The sequence below is a fragment of the Macadamia integrifolia genome, chromosome 5, assembly GCF_013358625.1.
Source record: "Macadamia integrifolia cultivar HAES 741 chromosome 5, SCU_Mint_v3, whole genome shotgun sequence".
Classification (NCBI taxonomy): Eukaryota; Viridiplantae; Streptophyta; class Magnoliopsida; order Proteales; family Proteaceae; genus Macadamia; species Macadamia integrifolia.
The window spans coordinates 12477282-12505138 of record NC_056561.1 but is presented as its reverse complement, the minus strand read 5'-3'; the positions used below and the strand labels follow the sequence as shown (position 1 = coordinate 12505138).

At 38.3% G+C, this 27857-nt stretch overlaps 1 protein-coding gene across 1 annotated transcript; it reads left to right on the top strand.

Annotated features, from left to right (window-relative positions):
• The first annotated feature begins 7930 nt into the window (after positions 1 to 7930).
• Positions 7931 to 9647, top strand: LOC122078973. The gene has a single exon (XM_042645177.1). It carries the CDS (start codon positions 8060 to 8062, stop codon positions 9275 to 9277), a length of 1218 nt encoding a protein of 405 aa, XP_042501111.1. The 5' UTR covers positions 7931 to 8059; the 3' UTR covers positions 9278 to 9647.
• The last annotated feature ends 18210 nt before the right edge of the window (positions 9648 to 27857 follow it).

Here is a 27857-nt window from a genome sequence, read left to right as displayed (position 1 = left end):
ATTTTCTGGATCTGAGATTCCATGGCCCTACTTATACATGGAATAATAGGCGTGGGGGAAGCTCGAACATAAGGGTGAGGCTTGATCGTGCTCTCTGCAATCCTGAGTGGAGACAACAGTATATTGATGCCATAGTCTTTGTTAAGCCGGTGATCAGTTCTGATCATTGTCCTATTACAGTGGATAAAGATGGAGGCAAATTTCATGGTCGTAGACCTTTCAGGTTTGAATCCATGTGGTTGCAGCATGGTGATTGTAAAAATCTAGCAACCCAAGGCTGGAATATCAATCTTACAGGATCGACTACTCAGAAGCTTATGAAGAAAATTAAAAATAGCCGTCTTGTGTTCAAAAAATGGAATAGGGATGTTTTTGGTAATATTCATGAGAATATTAAAGGTCTAAAAGCTGAGTTGGAGCATATTCAAGGCTTACCATACTCTACCTTTTCTCAACAAAGGGAATCAAAACTTCAAAATCTTCTAGATATAGAGATCATAGATAGAATTAATGGATAGATAGACAAGAGATGGATGAACGAGATATCTTTTTTTTTTTCTACAAAACCAAGCCTTATTGGCTAAGTCAGCATGGAGGTCATGGTCATCTCCTGAAACTCACTGGGCATGTTTTATTAAATCCATTTACTTTCCAACTTCAGATTTTCTACGTGCTAGACTGGGTCATAACCCATCATGGGGCTGGCGTAGTATTTTGGAGGGTAGGGATGCTCTACAGGAAGGTTTGTTATGGCAAATTGGGGATGGTGCTTTAGTAGATATTTGGCAGGACAAATGGGTACAATCATTGCCTCATTATAAACTCCAATATCCAAAGCCAATAGGCTACGCATTGTCAACAGTAGCCGATATTATTGATCCGGTTACAAGGTATTGGAGATTAGATCTATTGCAACAGTTTTTTCATCAATCTGATAGAGATGCTATTTTAAAGATCAACCTAAGTCTATTCCCAAGTGCTAATAAGCTGATATGGGGGGGCTCAAAGGATGGTGTTTTTAGTGTGAAATCGGTTTATCATCTATTATCTAATTTAAAGAAAATTAGAGATAAAGATAGAGCTGCATGTAGAGCATCCACATCAAGGTGTCACAAATGGGAGCATGTGCCTGAGACTGTTTGGAAACTTATTTGGGCTACCAATTCACTACCAAAAGTAAAAGCTTTCATGTGGCGAGTGTGTGGAAGGGGTATTGCTTCAGGTGATGGGATACAGTCACTGCAACTCCATATTGATTCTTCTTACCAACGATGTGGAGCCCTAAAGGAAACGGTTGATCACATATTGCTTGAATGTTCCTTTGCTAAAGTTGTATGGTTTGGGAGTTCTTTGTCTTACATCCCACCAACTGATCAGGTGCCAATATTTTTAAACTGGTTAGCTGGTTGGGATAATATTTTTCACCATGATAAGAAGATAGCTCGTGAATCTCTGTCTAGAGCCTCCTTCTTATGTTGGTACTTATGGCGGGCTAGGAATGATATGGTATTTAATATAAAGAACTGAAGCCCTCAAGAGGTAATTATGGTTGCAAAGAAGGCTTTTATTGAATTTCAGATGGCGACAACTAAACCCCAGCGGACTCAACCAACACCAAGTCAAAGGGAAGCAAGTGAAGAAGGTAGGTGGACGCCTCCATCAACTGGATACTTGAAGGTCAATTGTGATGCTGCTCTACCTAAAGGAAAGTCTCACGGCTGTTTGGGATTCATATTTCGGGATAATAATGGAACTCAATTGCATGTTGTTTCTATCTCTCAACGTCTCACTTCACCCTTGCAAGGTGATATCTTAGCAATACGTCAAGCATTATCTTCAGCTATTGCAGCAGGATATACTCATCTTCAAGTGGAGACAAATAGCAAGGAAGTATGAGTATTTAAATGATGTGAGGCACAATCCCCCCCCCTGAGGGGGCTACAGCTATTTCAGATGTGAAAAGTCTTGTAACATTTTTCATCTCTATTTCTTTTCATTGTATTCCATGGGTTCTGAATAGTATTGCAGATGCCCTAGCTCGGAAGGCCCTGTCTCTTATGTGGGTGACAGATTGGCCTATTTCCACTCCTTAGCTATATGACCTATGTTGGTCTGAAGCCGTTGCTAGTTCACATAATGATCAGTAATTTTCCATTCTACCAAAAAAAAATATTCTCAAGATGATTCGTTGATTTGCTCTAGCCTCTTAATAATTTATAAGGAAAATGTTTTCTATGGAGAGTATGGGCTTATGCAAAAAATACATGAAAGGTGAAATAATCAATCGATCTGCTCCCATGAAAGAGAAAATGATGTTGTTATGGATATTTCCTCTTGGGCTCTTAACCTTTGCACAGACGCAACTGTATTCCCTCACAGAAAACACTTCCCCGTTAGTTTGGGAAAAAAGAATGCATCTTTAGATGCTTGATGGATACAATTGTAACTAAATTACTCAATTAAAATTCTTTTTTTCCACGCGGAGGGAGGCGCTTGGGAAACACACGTGAGAAGCCATATTAACAGAGGAATCACTCTAAAAAAAAGTCTTACCTAATGAGACTAATTGTTTCCTTGCAACATCACAAATAATCAGTAAAAAGGTCATTGCTCAATGCTCAATGCTCAATGCTCATGCATTGAATCATGTCACTTTCGTATGTAGTTAAAAACTCTTTTCTTTTGTATAGAAGAAAGAATATTTAATTAAAGGAGATAACTCATCTTCCGATGGCTCATAGTATATTTTCTTTCCCACCACTATCTAAAGAGATAAGAGAACCCTAAGTAATGCAATATAACAAAACGGAAAAAAAAATTGCTACCATTCAGACTTGTAGTCTAAGAAATAGAATAATTCACTTCTCTTTTGGGTTCATAAATACCCTCTTAGGTTTTATTATTTTTCAAAATACCCTTCGAGATGGGAAAGTCGAGCAATAAGAAAGTTCCTGCAACTCAAATAGCAGTGAAATTTCATCCAAATAACATTGGACAAGATTGGTATGTTCGAAGAAAACAATCACAAACTATTAATTCCATGATGTACAATTTCTGTTATACATTAATATTCGAGCAACTAACCATGCATACATCATCTAGCTGATTCCATTTAATTGGGACAAGGCTAAGTAGTTGTTGTAATCATGCATACATCAGTACATCACCACTTTAATTTTCAAAGCAATTTCTTTCTCCAAAGGTAAACAATAATACATAGAAAGATATGAATCTTATGGCCTTTTCATTTTATAATTAATTATCGAAAAAATGTTTTTGAAGGGAATGTGGCCCTTGCAGCCAAACACTTTTTTTTTTTTTTTTTTTAGAGAGGGGAATGACCATCCCACTCCCTCATAAAAAGAAAAATGATATTTCTATAACTGTTCTATTGTGCGTATACATTGATCCTCGCACATGTATAAGAATTGCACTCCTCACAAAAAACACTTTCCTTAATTATCATACTATAAATATTTTTTCCAAACTTGCCTTTTCTCCGGTACTTACACCACATACATTTCCTCAGGTGTTCTGTGGCCAAAGTCTAAAGCTTTATCTTACTATTCTTACACAGCTTTTGGAGAAAAGCTTGACCCAAGTTGCAAGCAGGCCAAGATGTGTTCCTCCTTCCTTTTATATCTCACACATATATCCACATCAATTTTGATGAATCTTTTGGTTTTTTCTTTGGTAAGACTTGTAACCATATAATCAAACTTTAAGAAAAGTTGAAAACGATCAGGAATTAACATATGGGAGGAACAACGTTGTTCGCTTTTTATTTTGCTAACGATGGGTATCCAGACCTTCGGCCTGACTAGTCCCACGGGTCCATACTGACCCCACAACAATATGGACTAGGTCATATCGAGGTTGAATGAGAACCATTCAAATTTCATTGAAAGCAATGAAGAGCACTAAACACCCCCTTGTGAGTGGCCCAAGGTGTGCCTAGTGGGAGTCGAACTTAGGACATCCGAGTTTACGGCTCATACCAAGTTCATTGCTCACCAACTACAACTACACTATCCCCTTGGGTTAAAGAACACTACTCTCTTGCGTTCTTTGATGCCTAGCTAGACACAACATATTTATGTGTTTGCATTCTTCGATGTCTAGACACAGGATATTTAGGTAGTTCACTTCACATGCTTCACATGCTCCTATTCCGATTGTACCTTTTTCATTTTCATACCCTTACCTTCGAGGCAGTGACTATTATTTAAATTTAGTGGAATCAAAATTTAGATCGAATCAGAAATGGTCGGAATTAGTCTAGAATCAATTGGGGGGAAAAAAAAAAACCCCTACTCAAATAATCATAAATTAGTATATTGATTCCTGCATACGCCCACTACATCCCATCCATAGACCTCACATCTCTCTCAATAAAATGCGCCCTCCTATTGAACGATTCGTCACATTCCCCTTCTATTAGTGCAAAACTACAATATGGCATTATATGAAACCTTCTCCTCTTCTTGAAAAGGAAAAAACCTCTCCCCAATAATCAATAATGTACAAAGAATTTTTTTTCCGAGAGGGTACGTGGGTGGGTGCAATATTATAATTCATTATATAAATATTTTTTCCAATAGTTATTTCTATTTGGTTTCAAGTTAACCTTTTTGGCAGTTTGGCAGTTTTAATAAGATATCTCAATGAAATTTTTGTGGTTAGCTTACACAATTTTGATAATTAATTAAAGGGTGCATCTTCTTTGTCACCAAACTGGTGAAGTGAGAAGTTGTAACCTTCTTTTGTTTGCTCCTCTTCTTATTCTCAAAATTTATTTAACGTAGAGCTAAAATTTGACTTTCAAAATTAATAATTTGATATAATTGACATTAAAAGTTACATATTTTTCGAATAACATGTGAAATGATAGGATTAACATTCATAGGAAAAATGTGTTGTATATACTATAAAGAGTAAAAATTAAGGTTACGACTTTTTTTTTGGGGGGGGGGGGTAGAGGAGGGGTCACCAAGGAATATAGCATTCAAATTTTTATGCATAATGCCTACAATATTATTCTAGGAAAAATCTCTCAGACATCGTAAGTTATGCTAATGGTTTCTATCCCCATCTCACTCCTCATGACATTCTCTCTCCTCTCCGGCCCCTATCGATGAACCATATTCCGTACTCCCCATTGACTGGCTACCCCACCCCATCGGCTCAGAGAACCCTTAAAGACCAACTCTATTTAGTTGGTCTCTTACATATCAATAAAATGTCCAAGATGGATGCTTTGAAGGTTGAAGCATAGTTGTAAATGGGTTGAGTAATTGATGCGCATTTTTTCCGAACTAAAACCAAATATATACATATATATATATATGTGTGTGTGTGTGTGTGTGCATTTTTTCCGAACTAAAACCATATATATATATATATTTTTTTTTTTTTTAATAGTTAGACCCCCAAGAGATTTGAACTTGTGACCTCTTAATTGTGAGGTGTTGATCTTTGCCAAGTAAGCAATCTTCTTGGGGTAACTTACAACTTTCTAAGTCATAAATTCATTTATTTTGTCCAAGACAATTGAAGCATGCTAAACCGACCAAAGTCACATGCAGAACCAATTGAACAAAGAATATCAGTAAAAAGTACTCTGCTTTGGCCATTGGAATGGAATATTTTTTATTTTTTGACTACAACAAACTTACATTAAGGATAACTAAGATACTGAATTGTATAATCCCTTTAAGATTAATATTAATTCATTGATGGGAGACATGTTCATATATAGTTCACACATTGTTGGTTTTTTTTGTTTGATTCTTTGCAATTCCATTTCTTTATTAGTAAGATGGTGTTAAAGTCTAAAATAAGTTAATTTGGCTTGAAAGTCTGTTGAGTTGAAGTGAATTGGAAGCCTTGTAAATCAACTTAACAAGTCATTAAGACTTAGATACCAACATCCTTTAATAATTTAATAATAATGATAATAATAATAATAATAATGGGTGCAATCACATAAATAGATTCCAAATCCATGTTGTGATTGCCAAGGGCGATGGTCCTCTGCCGTGGGTACGGCTGTGCGGCGAGCATCGAATGGTTGAGACGATATCAGCACATGCTCCAATGTTGTACCGGCCATTGGATCCTCACCGCACCCGTGGTAGAGGATTTTTTTCGCTGTTTGGCACCATACCTGATTATATCCATTTTTTTTCCATAATGCCCCACTTACTTTGCGGCTAGTGGGGAATTTTACCTTTGGTTCTTTGGTGATTCAGTACATTTCTTCTACGGTGATTCAGTAGATGCCTTGTTGGTGCTCTGTTTTCTAATCTGATTTCTAAATATAGGTTTGGAATGTTGTTTGGGATTTTTTATTTAATTGTTATTGTTAACATTACTCTAATCCAGCAAGTTTTAACTATCGAAATCAAGAATCATAACCGTATTGTGCTTCTATGAACCCCTGTAGACTGAATCAATTTTCTTTATTCTCATTTCAGAAAATTGTTAAACCATCAAATTTCTATTGTTCTATTATATCAGTTCCATATTGAATTCTGTAAAAATATTTGAAAACCTTGATATCAAATTCTGGTTTCCTATTAAAATTTCAGTTTCTTAATTTTAACAAGAATTCTTCCTTAAGTCTGACCATTTGATTATTATGAAACTTAACTGACTAGGAAAGTGTGGTTCTTTAGCATGTGATTATTGTAAATTCTTAATTAGACATAAATCTTTTTTTTTTTTTTTGCAATTTAATTGACTTCTAGTTTCATCTTTTCTTACCTTGGCTTGTTTATATGTTAATATCTACAAGATTTGGTTCATTGTTGGTTGCTTGGTATTATAGAAAGTATATTTTTTTTATTAGGAAATTAAAAAAGAATGGTTAGACAAAAAGATGAACAGTGGGAATATGTGGATGATTTAAAGGGATGTTTCAAATGTAAGTTTTGTAATATAGAGTTTCCCGGTGGTATTTCAAGAGTGAAATACTATTTAGCTTGTAAGAAGGGTAATGATGTTAGAATATGTAACAGTGTGCCGGATGATATGCAAGTCGAGGCACTTCGGGCATTAAGCAAGGAAAATAATAAGACCAAAACTGGGGAAAGTTTTACTACATGTAATATAAGTAAGAAGGGTAATGATGTTGGAATATCTTTTGTATTTCATGGGTCATATGACGGATGATATTTTGATTTGTTAAATGATTGTTCTGGACAGTTATATACGATTATTTGCAATGATAAATATATAAATTATTTTAAATTGGATTTAAATAATCATGAAAGCATGAGAATTAGAATTTAGTTGCAAATAGCTAGTTTTTTAATCTTCTTAATATTAAAATAAATCTATATTTTTACTCTTAAATTTTTACAGAGTAATTATATTAAACACGTAACGTATCATTATCTTACACATATTATTGCATTGAATTATTAAAAAAATATTATTATCATATAATTTATTTAGTTGTCATACATATCCATTCCCATATAATTGTAATCCCTGAACTTAGTAATTATGGTCTGTACTCTACTGGCAATGTGCAAGGCGTCAAGAAAGAGAGCAAGAATTACTCATTTTTCCCTAATTTGGAGTTCTGTCCGGTCATCATCTCAATATAATGAACTTTATTTTTTGATTATTATTATTTAAAAGAACAAAAACAATAGTTGATTGTGGGACCCACCAAATAACACCGACCGCACAATTAAGTATAACCACAGACAATCATAAAGACTTGCAAGAAACAAATAACGACAATTAAAAGGTTCTCTCAAGATAAAGGTCCCTTATGTGGCCACGTGGTTTTACGTGGCTGTGGAAACCTCGCAGTCTCTGTAAGTTTCGACGACCATACCTTCGACCAACTACAGAAAATTAAACGTGCGGATTTGTTCTTCCAAATCCGAGTATCCTCTCTCTCTCTCTCTCTCTCTGTCTCTCTCTCTCTCTCTCTATTTTCACTGAGTCAGCGAACCAATCTCATCCTTTCCTTCCAAAACCCTCGCTCTTTTCCGCTGACGTGCTCACGACCTTTATCTGCCAATGCTATCTTCTCTCATTTTTTATGTTTCTTTTGAGTTTTGTCGTCCCCATACCCTTCGACTCTATCTCTATAAAACCCCAAATCCCCAGTCCTCTCTGCTCTCCTGATCTTCTACTCCAAACCAATTCCCTCTGCTCTGTTTCTTCTTTCTTTCTCTGTTCGAAGACAATTTTAGTATTACTTTGCAGAAAGGTTGCTATGGAAGCACTGGAAATCCCAGTAATCAGTAGAATTAGTGGTTTCGAAGCGGGCTTAAACCAATTACGGGATCCATCCTTCGTTTCCCGTGTTATCAATCTCGTAGCCATCGATGGAAGTTTTCCAAATTACAATTTCTGGACGTGGGGAGCTCTGATTTTAGCCATTGTCGCGACTTTCAGTGGCGTAATTAACAGAACCATGCTCGTTATTCTCAGACTCTGGCGGCGGCGGCGGCAGAGATCCGTAGGTTCAGAACATCTTATTAGACCACTTGTCGAGGACGACGACGACGACGACGACGACGAAGATGATGACGACGATGAGAGCTGCTCTTTATCTTCATCTAACGACGATGAAGACGAGCTCCCCACTTCGCCACACGAGAATCAGAGACCGTTCGATGAAGATTTCCGCGTGGCAAGTTCTGGTAGTTACGACGAAGACCAAAGACATAAGAAATTGAAGTTCCGGCGTCAGTTCTCCTGGTCTGATTTCGCTAGCGGCAAGAGTGTTGTGAAGTTGTGGGATGGGTTAGGGTTAGGGTTAGGGTTAGGGCTAGGGTTAAGGTTTGACGGTTCGTCGAATGAGAATGTTGTGTCGATGTGGGATTTGAATAAGGATGAGATTATAAACTCGTTTCACGGTGGTGGCGATTTTCAGATTCCGACGATTTCGAGGGCGGCGCCATCGGTGGTGATGACGGCTGGGCTGGAGGAGAGTGGGAACATGGCATTTAGGGTTTGGGACGCCCGGCTGGGTCTTCCGATTCCGGCGATTTTCGCGGAGTGGCAACCTCGCTGGAGGCGGATAGTGGGTGTAGATTCCGACGAAGTGGAGAAGGTTTACGTCACAGATGACAGAAGCTCTGTAACCGTAAGAGATATGAGGAAGGTTGGATTTCCTATCGAATCAGAGGAAGACACCTGGTGGGATGCCGATGCCGTTATTGTATCTGACGCCGATCGTGGGCTGCCGGTGCAGATTCGCGGTTCCGTTGTGTCACGATGTCGTGAGGCGGTGAAGTCTTATCTGTTTTAGAAATTTTCAAAAATCACCTCACCGTGATGAGTTGCGGCTTCATCCTTCATTTATAAATAAATGATTTTTTATTGACAAAATCTCAGTACGTATAAAAAAATAGGAATACACAACGTCCGAAGCCTGTGAATTATTATTATTTTTCTGGTCTCCCAATTAATGGAAATTATTTCTGTTTTTTGGGAAGGTTCAATAAGTAGCTTATTTCTGTATTTTTTTTTTTTTTTTTTTTAAGAAGAAGTGGGACATATTTGACAATTCACAATTTGAGTGGGTTCTTGACTCCTTGGGTTACAGCTGTAATGAGGTTCCGTGCAGCGGCGCAACCTAACGTTACTATATTGAGCTCTTTCTTTTTCTTTTGGTTTAATGAATATTCTTTCTTAAGTTATGGAAAACCTTTGGCAATAAGAAAGAGAATGGGAAAATTAAAATTTTACTTAAAATTTGATTTCTATTTGTCAATTACCTACCTAATCTTATTTTTAATCAAATTATTCAAAGAAAATTAGTAAGCATGCCTATACACTTATAGCAATTTTAGTATTATCATATCCAACAAGAATCAAATGATGTTTTGGTAGAACTAAGACAATTATTGTATATGGTCTAACCAATGCTAAATGAATAGATGCATAATAGACCAATATGAACATCATGAGTTGTCCGGTAATAAAACCAGTTGTTATTGACACTAGGGGTGTCAATTCGTGGCTTGACCCGACTAAACCGATCGGGATCAATCGTTTATAGATCGGCCCAGCTTGAACCATTTATTAAACGTGTCGGGCTTGAGCCCGGCCCGTTTATAAATGGTCGGTCTCGATTTTGCTACTTGGACCGTCGGGCGTAGGACCGAGACCGACCGAATAACGCCCGACCGAGACCGGCCTATTGTGCATCGACTTGGTCCGACCCTTTAATGATTATAGAATACCTATTTTACCCCCCCCAAATTAAATAATAAAAACTAAAAAATAAAGACATGTTCACATTTTAAATAATGGTTATATTTGGTATCATTTATTGATTTATTGTCATTTTTTTTGGCTTGCATGAGTGGGCCGGAATATAAGAGCACATTTTAAAGAGGGCCCGTTTAAAAACCGGTTAAAGCCCATTTAACATTAAATATGTCCGTAGCTCGGTTAAGGCCCGATTAAGGTAGCCCGATTGTAGCCCAAAACCGACCGAATATAAAGTGTACCATGCCCTCAATAACTAAGCCCGATTAGTTAAATGGGCGGACACGATGTAGCCTTTGAAAGTCTTCAAGCCCAATTAAGCCCGATCAAAACTGGACCGGCCCGACCGGTTGACAGCCCTAGTTGACACCTTCTTCTCAGTTCTTTCTTCTATAACCCGAGTTTGAGAATAAAGAGATAAGAGGGGCCCTATGGAGAATGTGGTCAGAAATCCATAATAGAGTCCGACCACAATGACCGAATTGATTATCTTCATACATCTTTTATAGAACGTGCTTTCAGCTCTATGTCGATGTAAAACTAATTTATATAAAATGATTCGTAAAATGCACCGATATTGTCTCATATTTTAGCAATAGATTTTTAATTATGAAACACACCTAATTGTAAATCTTGGGCCATTCCAAGGTCATTTAACGAATCAAATCCTATGGAGCCCAATTTGATTTTTAGGTATTTTCCAAAGTTGTATCAAGTTGATTAGGTTCAAGACCAAGGAGGCCTTTCAATTCCTCTTAAAACTACGCCTCACCCACCATTTCAATGCTGAAATTTGTTACCGCTCAATGCATCCCCTAGGGTGACAAAATGGGCTGATGGGGTGTCTGGAACATTGTTTTTGTTTAATAAAGAAAGTCTTTTTTTTTTTTTTAATGAAAGATGAAAAAATTTAGATTAAATTAAAATAAAGTACTGAGAACATTAAAGACAGGATTACTTATAAACACAAATATTTTATTTTTTCGTAACTGTATAAGTTAGATGTGCCAAAAGAACAACAACGTCATTACTAGGCCTAAGCTAAAAATAAATGATAGGGATGATTTTAAAAGAATACAATCCTGCTTCTCTTGTCTTACTCCAAACCCATTCAAAGGCATCTTATTCCAAATTATTGCGGGCACAGGATAACAATCTTCTCCGATGACAATCATAATTGAAGACTAGTTTGGGCATTTTCGAAGCAATTCTCATAGTTTCTTTTGGTCCTTTCAGATTCTTTGATGACTGCCATCACTGAAGCTAATCAGAACTTTGGAACCAAATATACTTTCATAGATCGAAAAACCAATTAGTAAAGATTGCGAATTAGATTCCATGGAAAAGAAGATTTTCCAAGGAAAGAAAAAGAATAAAGAAGTGGTCCGGTTGCGTGGATGGAACTTTGGGGCATCTTTGAGTAGACCACTACAGAGTGAGAAAATGGGAAAGTAAGAAAGTGGGAAATTGAGAGAAGTGAACTTTAAGGGAATTTCTTTCCTTTTAGTCTCTCCACGCCATCCATGCTCTCTATCAGATTTTTCTCTTTTTCACTAATTTTTTGTTTTACTTGGGAATTGCCAACTGTTTTTTGACATTGGTATGATATGGTTTTGGATTACCCACTGATTTTATACTTTGTTATAAGAGTTGTTTTGGGCTTTGGGTGATGAATTTTGAAATTGCAAGGTTTCAATGGATACTTATCTTAGAAGTTATAGACTTAAGTATTTGCTTTGAATTTTGGATGTACTTTCCGGGACACAAAAAGGAAAAGCAAAAACTTTGGATGTAGACATACAGGTATTAATTTATAGAAAAAAGAAGTGTAAAAGGTAATGTGGTCTCTACACCCACATAGAGGGGCAAAATGTCAGCCCCACCCCCATGAAAAAAGAAATTCCCTTGCTATTTATGCTTTCACGTGTGCTCCCATTGGTCCCATGATGGTGTAGGATCAACATTGCCATAATTCTCAGGAACCCTTTCACTTTATTGATTTATTACTGTACTATTATTATTATTATTATTTTTGCAAAGTATTTTTCAACTCAAATCATATCCGTATTTTTCATTTTTGAGTGAGGGATTCGGATCCTCTCCATGGAGCCTAAGGACCAGGGAGCCATCCATGGCTGGAAGTAGGGGTGTCAAACAATCGAGCGTAGCCGGGCTTCGCCAGATTCTAGGGCTATACTATGAACGCTCGTTTAGCTAAACAGGCTTAGCTAGAGCAGACATTGTATGGTTTATAATCAGGTCGGTCAGTCTCGATTATAATTATTGAGTCCTGGCTGACATTGAGAGGGGGTGGATCAGTGTGTCCAAAAACTTTCCCTCAACTGGTTCTTTACCAGGTCACCAGCTGATGTGGCTCACTCTCAATCACAATCTACTGATGCTGCCCAGACCAACTATGTGAACTATTGATAACTCTCGTTGCTGCACAAAGCTTACTCACATAACATGTATTGCTGCTAAGAGCTGACTCACAAACCCCACATGGCAATCACTGTCATATACACATAGTCGTATGTACATTCACACTGTACCACCAAGTGATTAAGTTTACCTGATGGACACACCCATCCTGCAGGCATACACTTCAATCCACAATACAATACTAGCATGTACAATCACAACACAAGAAATACGTGTTTTGACCAGTTGCCTACATGCACGGAGTAATGCCCACTGTCGAGCTCAGTATTTAAATCACAACACAAGAAATACGTGTTTTGACCAGTTGCCTACATGCACGGAGTAATGCCTACTGTCGAGCTCAGTATTTACTCAATACTAATTATGATTGCACCCATAGCCAAAGAAACAAGTTTCCAGTTTCCACCATTGACTTACAAAGACTAGGTCTTCACCCCAATTTTCCCAGAATAATCTGAGAGGCCACACACATGGCAGATATGTTTAGGTAGTGGTAACTACCAAGGAACACACTATCCCTCTGCCCAGTACCCATTGAACACCAATTACATAGATAAGGTTGGGCTTATAATAATGCCCTACAATGATATCCCACATAGCATAGGTCTATGGCAATATAACCTAGCTAAGCATACAATGGAAATATAGTAAATCAAAAGCGCAGGTCAATGAGTGTAGAATAGCTTAGAACTCTGTAATGTCTCTGATCACGGGTTTCCGAAGATTGGACCGAGAACTCTGATGGTCCACTAGAATCCTCAATCTCCCCTAAGTTGATGAAGAAATTAGAATCTTCAAGTGCACTGTAGAACCGAATCAGTCTGTATCTGAAACACTCTGCAGTGAATGTGTGATACAGATACTTTCCCTCTTCTTTTCCTCTCTTTCTTTTCTTTTCTTTTGCCTTCCTTCTTTCCTTTCCTTTCCTTTATTTTTCCTTTCCTTTCTTTTCGTTTTCTTTCCTCCTTTGTGGAAGCTCACCCTAACTTCATCAAGGCACACCACTTCTCATCTTCTCTCTTCTTTCTTTCCACTTCCTCCTTTCCTTTGTTAGAGCTCTAATGGCTCAACAATGGCTCACACAAGCATGAATGAGCTTCTTCTCTCTTTCCCCTTTCTTCTTCTTCCTTTTCTTTTCTCTTCCCTTTTCTTGGCTACCACCATTGAAGCTTGCTGCTTTGGCTTCCAGCAGCTTCCCAAGTCTCTAATGGAGGCTATGGATCAAGTACAAGAGATTATATGTTTTACATTCAAAACCTAAGCCTTCTTTGAGCTTCAACTCAAATATTCGACAACCTCTGCAACTCTCCTCTACATTTTCTTCCCTTAGGCATGTAGAGCTCGGAGTGGTGAAGAATCTCCAAATTGAATCACCCAAATCGGAGTTAGGATGAGGGAGATATAACCCTTTGAGGTTGGGCTAACTAGAAAGCCAGAAATAGAATCTTTGGATGGATAGCGTAGGCTACGCCGACGGCGTGGGCAACAGAGGCACAAATCTGACCGTATATTTCATCAAAACGAATCTCTTAATCTAGACCGTCCGATTCAAATAACATATAGTAAATCTCAGCCACAAGATTTGAATAATGGAGTCAACTGATGACGTCATGATGATGTCAGCGGTCAGCTGTCATTTTTTATTGGCTCCTTTTTCCGGATTTTAAGGGAGCTTGTCTCCCACTCACAAAAGTGAAACGCTTATCAACCATTAGATCCAAATCCTTCAAGATTGGCTTTAATCAGATCTCATGAGATCCTTAAGATCAGAATCTTTATAATACCTTCTATGCACGCACAAAACACCATAGCATACCTTGATAAGGTGTAGTGCCAGAACATCAAGGCTTATGCACTCAACCAATGGGTGATCTCTCGATCAAATCTGATCCGTCACTTTAGTGCCCAAGCTCAGCAACCTTTAGATGGGAATAAGGCATACGTGGCTTCATCTAAGCTCTTCATTCTACAACTCTATACTCCTCTTTATTGCAATCAAGCCCTTACTTTCATATATGTTAGTGCTTAAAGACCCTAGCAACTTAGACCTTCAAAATCTCGACATTACACAAAAAACCCTGAAATTTGAAAATTAAATACGAAAAATCCACCCAACACCGAGAGCAGTCTGTTGATTTTTTTGTTCGGATTTTCAAACTTGCTTCACGGAAATACATGTAACTTTTTCATACGATATCCGATCGAGATGAAACAAAGTACGTTGGAACCGCGACTGGACACTCTACAACTTTTCAGAAGACCCGATCATCTGACTCAACCAATTAAAAGACCAAAATGCCCTTTTTCATGATGCATCTTCCTTATATAGAATCCGAATGTGATGAAATCAGAACCGTTGGAAAGATCTGATTTTTATCGTATCGTTATATGGAGAACATTTTTTTTAATTCATCTTCAATGCCAAAATTGCCCCCGACTGCGACGAATTCAAGGGCATTAGACTAGATAAATTACAATATATATCTTTTTTATGAAGAAACGGTCTTCCAAAAATATCATTTTCACTATCGAAAATTCCCCTGAGCATAAATAGGTCGATTTTATTAGTTTTGACCCAGAAACCCACACCACCTGCCATAGATGAATCATACCACTAGAGACACATAATGTGACTATGTTATCTCATCAGTGACATTGATCGCTGCCATGTCATCACTTTCAGCCACATCATCTAAACTGGTCACATCATCACTGTCACTTGGTCGGGTTGCCAACAAGGACAACTATATAACAACAATCTCCCCCTTTGGAGTTGTTGGCAACCACTTCATCACCAATATACTCCAAAGCTCTGATGAGTAACTGTCTCCCCCCTTTCACAACAAGTATAAAGGGTGGAACCAATGGACTCCCCCTAAGTCCAATATGGGGGTAGCAACATCAAGCAACTTGCTCCCCCTCTCCCAATGCCCCTAGTACTTTAGAAGAACCACCACTCCCAATTTCTGTCTAAGGAACTCAAATTGATCTTTGAGAAGTGGTTTAGTAAAGATATCGGCCACTTGCTCTGCTGTGGGAACAAACTCCATCCTTACTTCACTTTTTCTCTCAAGAAATGATACCAGATGGCAATGTGCTTCGTTCTATAATGCATCACCGGATTCTTGGAAATGTTGATAGCACTCGCATTGTCACAATACATTGGTACTGTAACGCCCCGGCCCTATTAACCTTGCACAATATTATCCTCTTTGGCCCGTGGGCCTCAAGGCTTTTAAAATTATGTTAAGAAAACTGAAAGTTATTAACTAGTCCAGGAATCTCTCCCTAGGTGATGTGGGACTAAAGTTTGTATACCCTGACTGATCTCCCAAACCCCCTAGTACTAGCCATATTCTTGGTGGGGACACATCACCGATCTCCCAGGCAAGTCTGGTACTTACCGTATTCTTGGGTCATTACATTTTTTTCTTTCGACATAGCGTCCCCGCTATGGCTCCACATGGTGTCGAGGTTCGCTCTGATACTATTTGTAATACCCCGACCCCATTAACCTTCACAATATTATCATATTTGGTCCATGGACCTCAAGACTTTAAAACTCGTTGTGCTATGTTAAAGAAGCCGGAGGTTATTAACTAGTCCAAGAATCTCTCCCTAAGCGATGTGGGACCAAAGTTTGCATACCCTCACCGATATCCCAAACCCCCTGGTACTAGCCGTGTTCTTGGTGGGGATACCTCACTGATCTCCCAGGTGAGTCTGGTACTTGCTATATTCTTGGGTCGTTACAGGTACTGCCTGTTCAACCTCCACACTTAAATCCTTCAACATCTGCTTCATCCACAACACTTATGTATAACAAGATGTAGATGTAATGTACTCCGTCTCTACAGTTGAAAGAGAGACTGACTCTTATTCCTTACTGTGCCATGCCACCAAGCTGCTCCCCAAATAGATTGTACCACCATTGGTGCTCTTCCTGTCATCCACACATCCGGCCCAATCTACATCTGAAAAAGCTGACAAACTGAAGCTCTTGACCTTCGGATACCATAAGCCAAACTCACTAGTCTCCTTCAGATATCTGAAAATTCTCGTTACTGCTGCCACATGTGTCTCATTTGGTCATGCCTGGAATCTGGCTACCATGCACATAGCTTGTAAGATATCAAGCCTACTGGCTATCAGATATAATAGGCTATCAATCATTGACCTATACAAGGTGTGGTCAACTGATGGAGAATCGTCTTCGTTGCTCAACTTACACCCAGTCATCATAGGTGTACTAACCCGCTTACAATCTTCCATGGTGAATCTCTTCAACATCTTCCTCTTTGACTTCAATATCAAAGAACTATAACATCTCTCACTAAAGCAATCTCTCACAGTGTGAGATACAAGCATCTATAGGAGTGCCCATACACATCTTTCCTATCATATAAGTTGAAATCTTAATTACTCAACTGACGTCGTATCCACTTCAACACTGCTCATCAGACAAGTGTTGCCCCAACTGGATATACATCATCAACAAAAAATTATAGTACATAACTGCTCAACTCACCAACTTCTTGCTATAAATCTCTGCATCCAGTCAACACAACATATCATTCTCTCTGTCACTAGTGCTGAAATATTTAAATCTGCTAAAGTCAAACAATCACCATGATCACATAAAACTGCACTCTGACAACTACCACTGAGATTGATACCAACTGAATCTCTGACCCATATTGATGCATACAAAAGCTGATTGTTGTCTGCCATACTCACAACTGCATTCCATTGACCATCTTTGATATCCTCAATTACTCTATCCTCTGACCAACACTGAATTACCCATCTGATGACTGCTCTATCAAGATAAAACCATTCAAATGAACTGTGCATCAACTAATGTCTCTAATCCAAGCATTACTGTAGGAACTCTGCTTCCATCATCTGAGTCCTGCTAAGGGCACTAATAATCTTTTAATGAGCTTCCTCTCTTTTTGTGCACACATGTGCACCTAGTGCTTGGGAGGTGTGCCCACTCTCATGTTGGGTTTCAATTGACACTGAGAGGGGGTGAATCAGTGTGCCAAATATTTTTTTTTATTTTTCAGTTGTACCCCTGATGTGGTAATCATTATTTCCACTTCAATAGCACAATCTACTGATGCTGCCCAGAGCTGCTATGTATATTACTGATCATTCTTACTGTTGCACGGAACTTACTCACATAACCTGTATTGCTGCCTAGAGCTGTCTCGTAAACCTCATACGGTAATCACTGTTACATACATACACAGTCGTATGCACATCCACACTGCACCACCAAGTGATCAGGTCTACCAGATGTACACACCCATTCTGCAGCCAAACACTCCAATCTACAATACAAATACGAGCATACACATTCACAACACAAGAAATAAGTGCTTCAGTCAGTTGCCTACATGCACGGAGTGATGCCCACTATCAGGCTCAGTATGTACTCAATACTAATTATGACTGCACCCACAGCCAAGGGAATACATTCTCAGTTTCCACTAATGATATACAATGGCTAGGTCTTCACCCTAATTTTCTTAAAATGGTCTGAGAGGCCGCACCCACGGTAAATAGGTTTAGGTAGTTGTAACTACCAAGGAACACATAGCCCCTATGTCCAGCACCCACTGCACACCAATAAAAAATAAAGTTGGGCTTATAACAATGCCCTATAGTGAAGTACTCACACATGTAAATTTTCCCCAAATAGACTACAACTATTACTTAGGAATTTTATCAAACATCTTGCCTACAATGATTTATAATAATGGAAATTTTATAAAAGTGAGGTTACCTTAGCAAGGAGCAACCGTCGGAGATGTAATAATGTCGATCTCCACTTGATGCGGACCACAAACACGTTGTCTCGATACTGCCAATGCTTCAACCCTAGTTGGCACTTGGGTTTCTTGAAGCAACTCACAAGAACCAAATTTTAGGTTTTTCTTCTTCTTCTTTCTTTTCTCCTCGTCTTTACTTTCATGGAGCAACAATGGCATTCACATTCACACACACACACACACACACTCCTCTCTCTCTTTCTCTCTCTATTTCTCCTCTTCTAGTCTTCCTTGTAAATAAAGCTTTAATGGAAAATAGTATTCTCAACAAGAACCATCAAACTCCATTAATTGGATTTGAGAAAAATCTTTCTTGAGAGGCATTCAAGACACACACAAAGAGAGGGGAAACTTCTTTTCTATTTCCCTCTTCTTCTCTTCTCTTCCATTTTCTTTTTCTTTCTTATGGCAACAACCAATAGAGATTGCTACTTTAGTTTCCAGCAGCTTTCTAAGCCTCTAATGGGAGCCATGGATAAAGTGCAAGAGGATGGAAGTCTTTCATTCAAACCTTTAACCTTTCATGAGTTTTAACTCATTTTTTAACTACCTCAACAACCCCTCTACCTGATTTCTTCCCTCTGGTTGTAGAGCCGGAGAGATGAAGAATCTCCAACTTGAATCACCTAAATTGGAGTTAAGATGAGGGAGATATGGCCATTTGAAGTTGGACCAACCAGAACACTAAAAATAGAATCTTCAGAGGTTAGCGTAAGCTACGCCGGTGGTGCTCGCAATAGGGGCAAAATCTGACCGTAGATCTCATCTAAAAGATCTTATAATCTAAATCGTCCGATTAAACCAACAGATAATATATTTCAACCATTAGATTTGAATCTTACAAAGTCAAAGATTACGTCATCATGACGTACTCGCTGACAAGGTCAGACACGTTGTCGATCACTGATTGGCTGGTGCAGCGAGTTTCATGGTACACTGTCGGCTAACTTTAATAAAGCTCTATCGATCTTGACCGTTATATTGGAACTGACCTAATATGATTGGCTCAAATCAAGATGTGGAGAATCTCTTTATAGATTCTATGCACATGCGCTACATAATCAAGACTCAATATAGTGAGGCACCACACCATGATGTCCGATGCACTTCACCAATGAGGACCTTCGCGTAGGAATCTAAACTGTCTCATCAACGCCTAAGTTCAGCAGCCGTTAGATCAGAATAAGGCCTGCGTGGCATCATCTAAACCCCCCATTGTACAACTATATACTCTCTTTTATTACAATCAAGCCCCTGCCTCTATATATTTCAGTGCTTAAAGACCCCCTACAATTCAAACCTTCGAAATCTTGAAATTACACAAAAACCCTTCAAATTTCAAAAATAAATTCCAAAAAATCCACCCGACGCCGAGAGCAACTAATGAATTTTTTGTTTGGATTTTCGAATCGGTTTCACGGAAACACTTATAACTTTTTCATATGATATCCGATTGAGATAAAATGAGATGCATTGGAACCATGACTGGATGCTCTACGACTTTCCATAAGATCTGATCACCTGAATCAGCCATATAAAAAGACCAAAATGCCCCTAGCCCTTTCTAATGACACATCTTTCTCATACGGAATCAGAACGTGATGAAATCAGAACAGTTGGAAAGACTGAATTTTTATCGTATCATTACATGGAGAACACTTCCTTTAAAAAAAAAATTATTCAATGCCAAAATTGCCCTCGACTGCCATAAATGTCATAACTTCTTCATACGGTATCAGAATGTGGCGAAATCAAATACACTAGACTAGGTAAATTACAATCTATCTTTTTCGTGAAGAAATGATTTTCCAAAAATATCATTTTCATTACCGAAAATGCTCTCGAGTATAAATAGGTCAATTTTGTCAGTTTTGACCCAGAAATCCGTACCACCTACTAAGAATGTATCAAATCACTCCATGCATACCATGCCATTCTGTTATCTCATCGGTGACACTGGACACTACCATGTCATCATTTTCATCCATATCACCCAAACTGACCACGTCATCATCGCCACGTGGTCAGGTTGCCAATAAAGACAACCATAAAACAACATCTCATACCTTGTCTAGGTGATGTAAGGGTGGCAAGTGTAACTACATACTCCTCTATGTGTCTTTCTCTCCATCTCAACTGACCAACTGCCTTGGTCCTCTTCATGTTCTTTTTCTTAGAAGCTCTCACACCTTGTCTACCTCTCTGCTTAGTCACTATCTTTTTCAGTCTCTGTCTTTGTTCAGCCAAAACAATTGTAGACCTCTCTATTGCCTTCCCAACAGATGATCTTTGCTTTTTAAACATTGTCTGCATAGTTGTAGAACTGACATCTACCTTTGCTTTCCATATTATGTTCACTGCTACCTTACCCTTATGCTTGGTCTGTTTGACTGATGCACGTATCTTCTGTGTGTCCTTTATTTTTCATACACTACACAAAGCTACTTAATATTGGTCATTAGACTATGGATGATGCTTCTTGGACTGCCTCTCATTAACTTTCCTTCTAGAACCTCTTCTTGAATTTTTTGTTCTAGAGATTTGATAGTCTCTCTCCTCTTGTAATAGATAAGGGGGGAGTACTGCCTTGCAATGCTTGGTCCAATGTCCAAGTTGATGTCATCTAAGACACTCCACTGGTTGTTTGCTCAGTGATGCTATATGAATATTTCCTTCATAGCTGGGAACTACTCTAGATGTGCATTGGGCTCTCCTATGCCCATATCCACTACATCTGTGACAATAACCATGAAAGTGTGATTGTATCATTGGGGATTGCCTATGCAAACTTGGTAGAACATTATAACTGGTGGTGGAAATCATCTACCTCTGCTAAGAAGTTACCTGTCTAAGCCTCTGATAACTGAACTTGCTAAACTTCCCTTGCTCAATTGGCCTCTTGTGATAAGTTTTGCCAAAACTGTTATAACCACCAACTTCACCACTGTACACTCTGTCTCTATTCCCTATTTGTTGGCATCTACCTCTGCTCTCCATATCTTGTGGACTGTCTCCACACTGTGTCTGATGTGTATAAGATCTCATCTCACTACTATGCCTCTACTCTTTACTCCTTTGTCTTCTATGAGCTCTCTTCTGTGTCTTTCCTATAGTCTGTCTCTGTGGTCTGATCTCAATTATCTCAGTGGCTTTCCCTGATGACTCACCCTGCTCTGTTATAAAATTAGAACTGATGATTGGTGACTTTTGACACCTCACAACCTGAGTTGGATGTTTGTCAGTCTCAGCAGCTATAGGTGGGGTGACCAATTTACTTCTCTTTAACTCTTTTAACTGAGTCTGAAGGGTTGTGATCTCTGCCTCATGCCTATTACAAATCTGACACTGCATGCTAAGCTGAGTCTTAGACTCTGATAGTTGCGCCCTCAAAATTGTTACAACCTCTTCAAGGTTGCTGCATCTGTCATTTCTCATAATGATCTGTGTTTCCAACTCATCAATAATAAATATAGATTCTCTCTCAAGTACATTGTACTCTGCACCCTTGGAAGACAACTCTCTCTAAGTCTTCTACAACTTTGTTGACTTCACTAAGATCTCTCGAGGTTAATGCTTATCTCTCCTTCTCTAGTCTCAACTCATTAAGAGATACTTCCAGTTCATCTTTCCAGTCAATCACTGGTTCTATATCCTCAGTATCAGTATCATCGTCACTACTTCCACTCTTAGAATCACTGGTGGAACACTGATCTGATGGCTTGCTATTTACGTCTGATGTAGGAACAATGTTTGTTGATTGTTCATCCCTGATAGCTAACTCATCTCTATAGAGACTATGTAGTCTGTCCTACATTGACTTGGCCGATGTGCAATCACTAAATTTAACACTCACATTGTCTGTCAGTCCTTCCAAAATAGTCTTTCTTGCTTTTGAGTCAAACTCGGAGTCCTTCTTAAAATTTTCTTTTCCATTGGCCACAACCATCTATATTTTATATCATAGGCTACCATGATAGGACTTCATCACCCTCCTCCAGAACATAAATTATGATCCATCAAACATAGGTGTTCTAGAAAGTGGACTTATCATATGTTGCCATTTTTAACAAACCGGATTACTCTTTAGCTGTTAAGCTGTCTCAATACCCTAGCTCTGATACCAATTGTTGGGTCCCAACTGACACTGAGAGGGGGCTAAATTAGTGTGTCCAAAAACTTTCTCTCAGCTGGTTCTTTACCAAGTCACCAGCTGATGTGGCTCACTCTCAATCACAGTCTACTAATGCTGCCCAGAGCTACTACGTGAACTATTGATAATTCTCGCCGCTGCATAAAGCTTACTCATATAACATGTATTGCTGCTGAGAGTTGACTCCCAAATCCCACACGGTAATCACTGTCACATACACATAGTCGTATGTACATCCATACTGCACCACCAAGTGGTCAGGTCTATCAGATGTACACACCCATCCTGCAGGCATACACTCCAATCCGCAATACAATACTAGCATGCACAATAACAATACAAGAAATACATGCTTCAGTCAGTTGCCTACATGCATGTAGTAATGCCCACTGTCGAGCTCAGCATTTACTCAATACTAATTATGACTACACCCATAGGCAAGGGAACACATTCCTATTTTCCAACTTTGACTTACAAAGGCTAGGTATTCACCCTAATTTTCCCAGAATAATCTGAGAGGCCACACCCATGGAAGATATGTTTAGGTAGTGATAACTACCAAGGAACACATTGTCCCTATGTCCAACACCCACTGAATACCAATTATATAGATAAGATTGAGCTTATAACAATCTCTACAATGATATCCCACATAGCATAGGTCTATAGCAATATAACCTAGCTAAACATATAATGAAAATACAGTAAATCAAAAGCGCAGGTCAATGAGTGTAGAATAACTTACTACTCTGTAATGTCTCTAATCACTGGATTTTAATATGGGACCGAGAACTCTGATGGTCCACTAGAATCTCCAATCTCCCCTAAGTTGATGAAGAAATTGGAATCTTCAAGTGCACTGTAGAACCGAATCAGTCTATGTCTGAAACACTTTGGCAGTGAGTGTGTGATACAGATACTTTCCCTCTTCTTTTCCTCTCTTTCTTCTCTTTTATTTTCTTCCTTATTTCCTTTCCTTTCCTTTCTTTTTTCCTTTATTTTCTTTTCTTTTTCTTCCTTCCTTTGTGGAAGCTCACCCTAGCTTCGTCAAGGCACACCACTTCTCCTCTTCTCTCTTATTTCTTTCCACTTACTCTCTTCCTTTGTTAGAGCTCTAATGGCTCAACAATTACTCACACAAGCATGAATGAGCTTCTTCTCTCTTTTCACTTTCTTCTTCCTCCTTCTCTTTTCTCTTCCCTTTTCTTGGCAACCACCAATGAAGCTTGCTACCTTGGCTTCCATCAGCTTCCCAAGTCTCTAAGGGAGGCTATGAATCAAGTACAAGAGATTATAAGTTTTGCATTCAAAGCCTAAGCCTTCTTTGAGTTTCAACTCGAATATTCGACCACCTCTACAACTCTCTCTTTGTTTTAATTCCTTAGGCATGTAGAGCTTGGAGTGGTGAAGAATCTTCAACTTGAATCACCCAAATCGGAGTTAGGATGAGGGAGATATAGCCCTTTGAAATTGGGCTAACTAAAAAGCCAAAAATGGAGTCTTCGGATGAATTACGCCGGCGGTGTCGCAACAGAGGCGCAAATCTGACCGTATATCTCATCAAAAGGAATCTCTTAATCTAGACCGTCTGATTCAAATAACGAATAGTAAATCTCAGCCATAAGATTTGAATAAGGGAGTCAATTGATGATGTCATCAAGATGTCAGGGGTCAGCCATCACTTTTTGTTGTCGTTTTTTGATTGGCTCCTTTTTTCGAATTTTAAGGGAGCTTGTCTCCCACTCACAAAAGTGAAACTCTTATCAACCATTGGATCCGAATCCTTCAAGATTGGCTTTAATCAGGTCTCATGAGATCTTTAAGATCGGAATCTTTATAATACCTTCTATGCACGAGCGAAACACCACAACATACCTTGATAAGGTGTAGCGCCAGAACATCAAGGCTTATGCACTCAACCAATGGGTGATCTCTCGATCGAATCTGATCCGTCACTTTAGTGCCCAAGTTCAGCAACCTTTGGATAGGAATAAGGCATACGTGGCTTCATTTGAACTCTTCATTCTACAACTCTATACTCCTTTTTATTATAATCAAGCCATTGCTTTCATATGTTTTAGTGCTTAAAGACCCTAGCAACTCAAACCTTCAAAATCTCGAAATTACACAAAAACCCTTGAAATTTGAAAATTAAATTTGAAAAATCCACCCAACACCGAGAGCAGTCTGTTGATTTTTTTGTTTGGATTTTCGAACCTGCTTCATGGAAATACATGTAACTTTTTCATACAATATCCGATCGAGATGAAACGAAGTGCGTTGGAACCGCGACTAGACGCTCTACAACTTTCCAGAAGTCTTAATCATCTGACTCAACCATATAAAAAGACCAAAATGTCCCTTTTTAATGATGCATCTTCCTCATAAAGAATCAAAATGTGATAAAATCAGAATCGTTGGAAAGATCTGGTTTTTTTCGTATCGTTACATGAAGACACTTATTTTAAAAAATTCATCTTCAATTTCAAAATTGCCCCCGACTGCTGATGAGCACATTTATGTGTGAAATCTAGGGTAGTAAAAAATGCATTTTACATATTTAGAATGGAGCTACCTTGGGTTTTACTCTCTTTTTGTAGGTTTTATATTTTCAATGCCTTAAGGACTATCGGGCGCTATATCTCCAATTTTACACGTAAAGAGGTCCTATTTATTTTCATGGTTATGAAGAGGACAAAATTCTGAGCAAGATGGATGTGTCCAATTAAAAGTACGCATTCGTTTGGTTACTCGTACAAGTGATTATTCTTTTCAGACCAGAAAAAGAATAATGGATTAGAACTGAACCGAGATGCAAAACTAGCCCGTTTGCAATTATCTCATAGGCACAAGGAATACTCCAAATGCCAACAAGGATCGATGGACCACATCCTTAAGTGATTGAAGATTCATTTTTGGTAACAACAACTACCTAGTGTAGTTGGTGAGCTATGGTGCGCAAAATTCCCTTGCTCACCAAGAGGGCTCAAGTTCGAATCTAATGGTTGTTTTTTTTAGAGAATTTTGTTGAAGATTTTCTACTTTTCACTCACTTAAAGCACTAAGGGCATGGAGGGGATTTCCACATCAAATTATAAGCAAGGAAAATCATGGAAGGGTTCCTACGCAAGAAGAGAATAAAAAAAAATGAGAAATAAAGATTGTCCAAATCTTTTCTCTCTTCCACATCATCACTAAAATATTGTCCAAATCACACAAAGCAAGAAGAAAATCGTCCCTTTGAGGGAGAAAAAGAAGATAAATAAATTAGCAAAAAAAAGGAAAGAAAATAAGCAAAAAAATTATAGGAAATTTCTCCAAGTTTATTTCTCTCTTCTCTCTCCTCCATCTTAGCACTTTTGGACTCAAAATATCTTACTATCAATTGTGGGTTTCTCTTTTTTAAAAAGAAAAATTTGTTACCCTACCTCCACATTCTCTATAAATACAACTCATGTAAGAGGAGGAGAGACAATTCATTCTTCTTCTAGTTTTTTTTTTTAGTTGCTCTCTCTCTCCCTCTCTCACTCTTTAGTTTTAGTTCTTCTCTATTTTTGCTTTAATCACTTTTGTAATATTTTTTATGTCAATTAATGCAAGCACTCTTTTATTCTTATTCAACCTTTTTATGTTTATGATTTATGCAATTGAGTTGTAATTTTTTAAGTTATAGTTCTAGGCTTAGATCTAGGTGACAAGATCACGAGCCGTGGAGCAATTTTTTTTCAAGTTTAAGCATTGATTCAAGTAAGTAGGCTCCTTTAGTAGTCTTCTCTCCCCCCTCTCATTCTCTCTTTTGATTACCCTTTCTTTCTTAATTTAGGATTTTTATTTTCAGTCATTACATTATTGCTATCCTTTTCCCCCAAGGTTCATGGCTAGTGTATGTGTTGGCTTTGCCCCTCCTAGCCATAGAGCCATCAATTTATTGATTTTATTTTAATTGTCTCATTTTCCCTAAAGCCAAGTAGAGTAAACCTTGTAAGAGTGACTCTCCGGTCAAGTAGGGAAGCTCATATTATGATGCATCCCTAGGGCTAAGTAGAGAAACCTACTTGTGAGTCTCTCTCCAGTTTTATCTCCTTTCTTTTACTTTATTTTTATTTCAAATTTTTTTTCTTTATTTATTTATTTATTTATTTTAATTGCGTGGGTTGTTTATTTTCAGTTATTTATTTATTTAATTTTAATTGCGTGGCTTGCGTCTTTAAATTCTTAGATGACGAATGGTTGGGACGTTATTTTAGATACATATATTTAGGACGGTAATTAGAATTAGATCACAACCATTAATCGGTTCACTTTCGCATTATTAAAAGAAATAAAAAAAATAAAGTGGCTGCTCTCCCTGTGTTCGACCCGTAGCTACACTGATCCGTACGCTTGCGGTTACATTTTAAATCTCAAACAACTGCCATAAATACCGTAACTTCTTCATACGGTATCGTGACGTGACGAAATCAAATGCACTAGACTAGATAAATTACAATATATATTTTTCATTAAAAAACGGTCTTCCAAAAATGTCATTTTCATTGCAAAAAATGCCCCGAGCATAAATATGCCAATTTTACTAATTTTGACAAAAAAACTTGCACCACCCATCATAGATGAATCAAACCACTTCATGTACATAATGTGACTATGTTATTTCATCGGTGACATTGAACGCTGATATGTCATCACTTTCGGTTATGTCACCTAAACTCGCCACATCATTACTGTCACATAACCGGGTTGCCAACAAGGACAACCATACAACAACAATAATCAGGTTGCCATAAACGGGCTTTAACGGGGTCTTAGCTAAGCTACGAACATGTTTATCTCTAAACGGGCATTCCCAACGTTGATGCAATAGTCGATGTACTCAAGCTTATTCCAGTGAAAGCACAATTTTCATCTCAAGCATATCCTGCAAACCCAACCATCAATTCACCACTACAATCACATAAATTTAATTTTCTATTGATAAAGGCGCTTGTTCATCAATCAATCTTGTTCATCTTGAAAATTGGAGTAAACCCCCTTGGACTTTTATTTTACTCTTCAATTTTATTAGTGGCAAAATAGAGATTTGAGTTGTATTAAAAAGGTCGGGCTAGGTTGGGCTTAAAGGAGTCAATTTAGGTCAGATTTATAAATGTGGTGGGCCGAGTGGGCACCCATCGAGCTAGGTGGCTGCA

Coding starts and splice junctions, on each gene's coding strand:
- LOC122078973 (XM_042645177.1), top strand. CDS start 8,060: ATGTTTCTTTTGAGTTTTGTCGTCCCCATACCCTTCGACTCTATCTCT.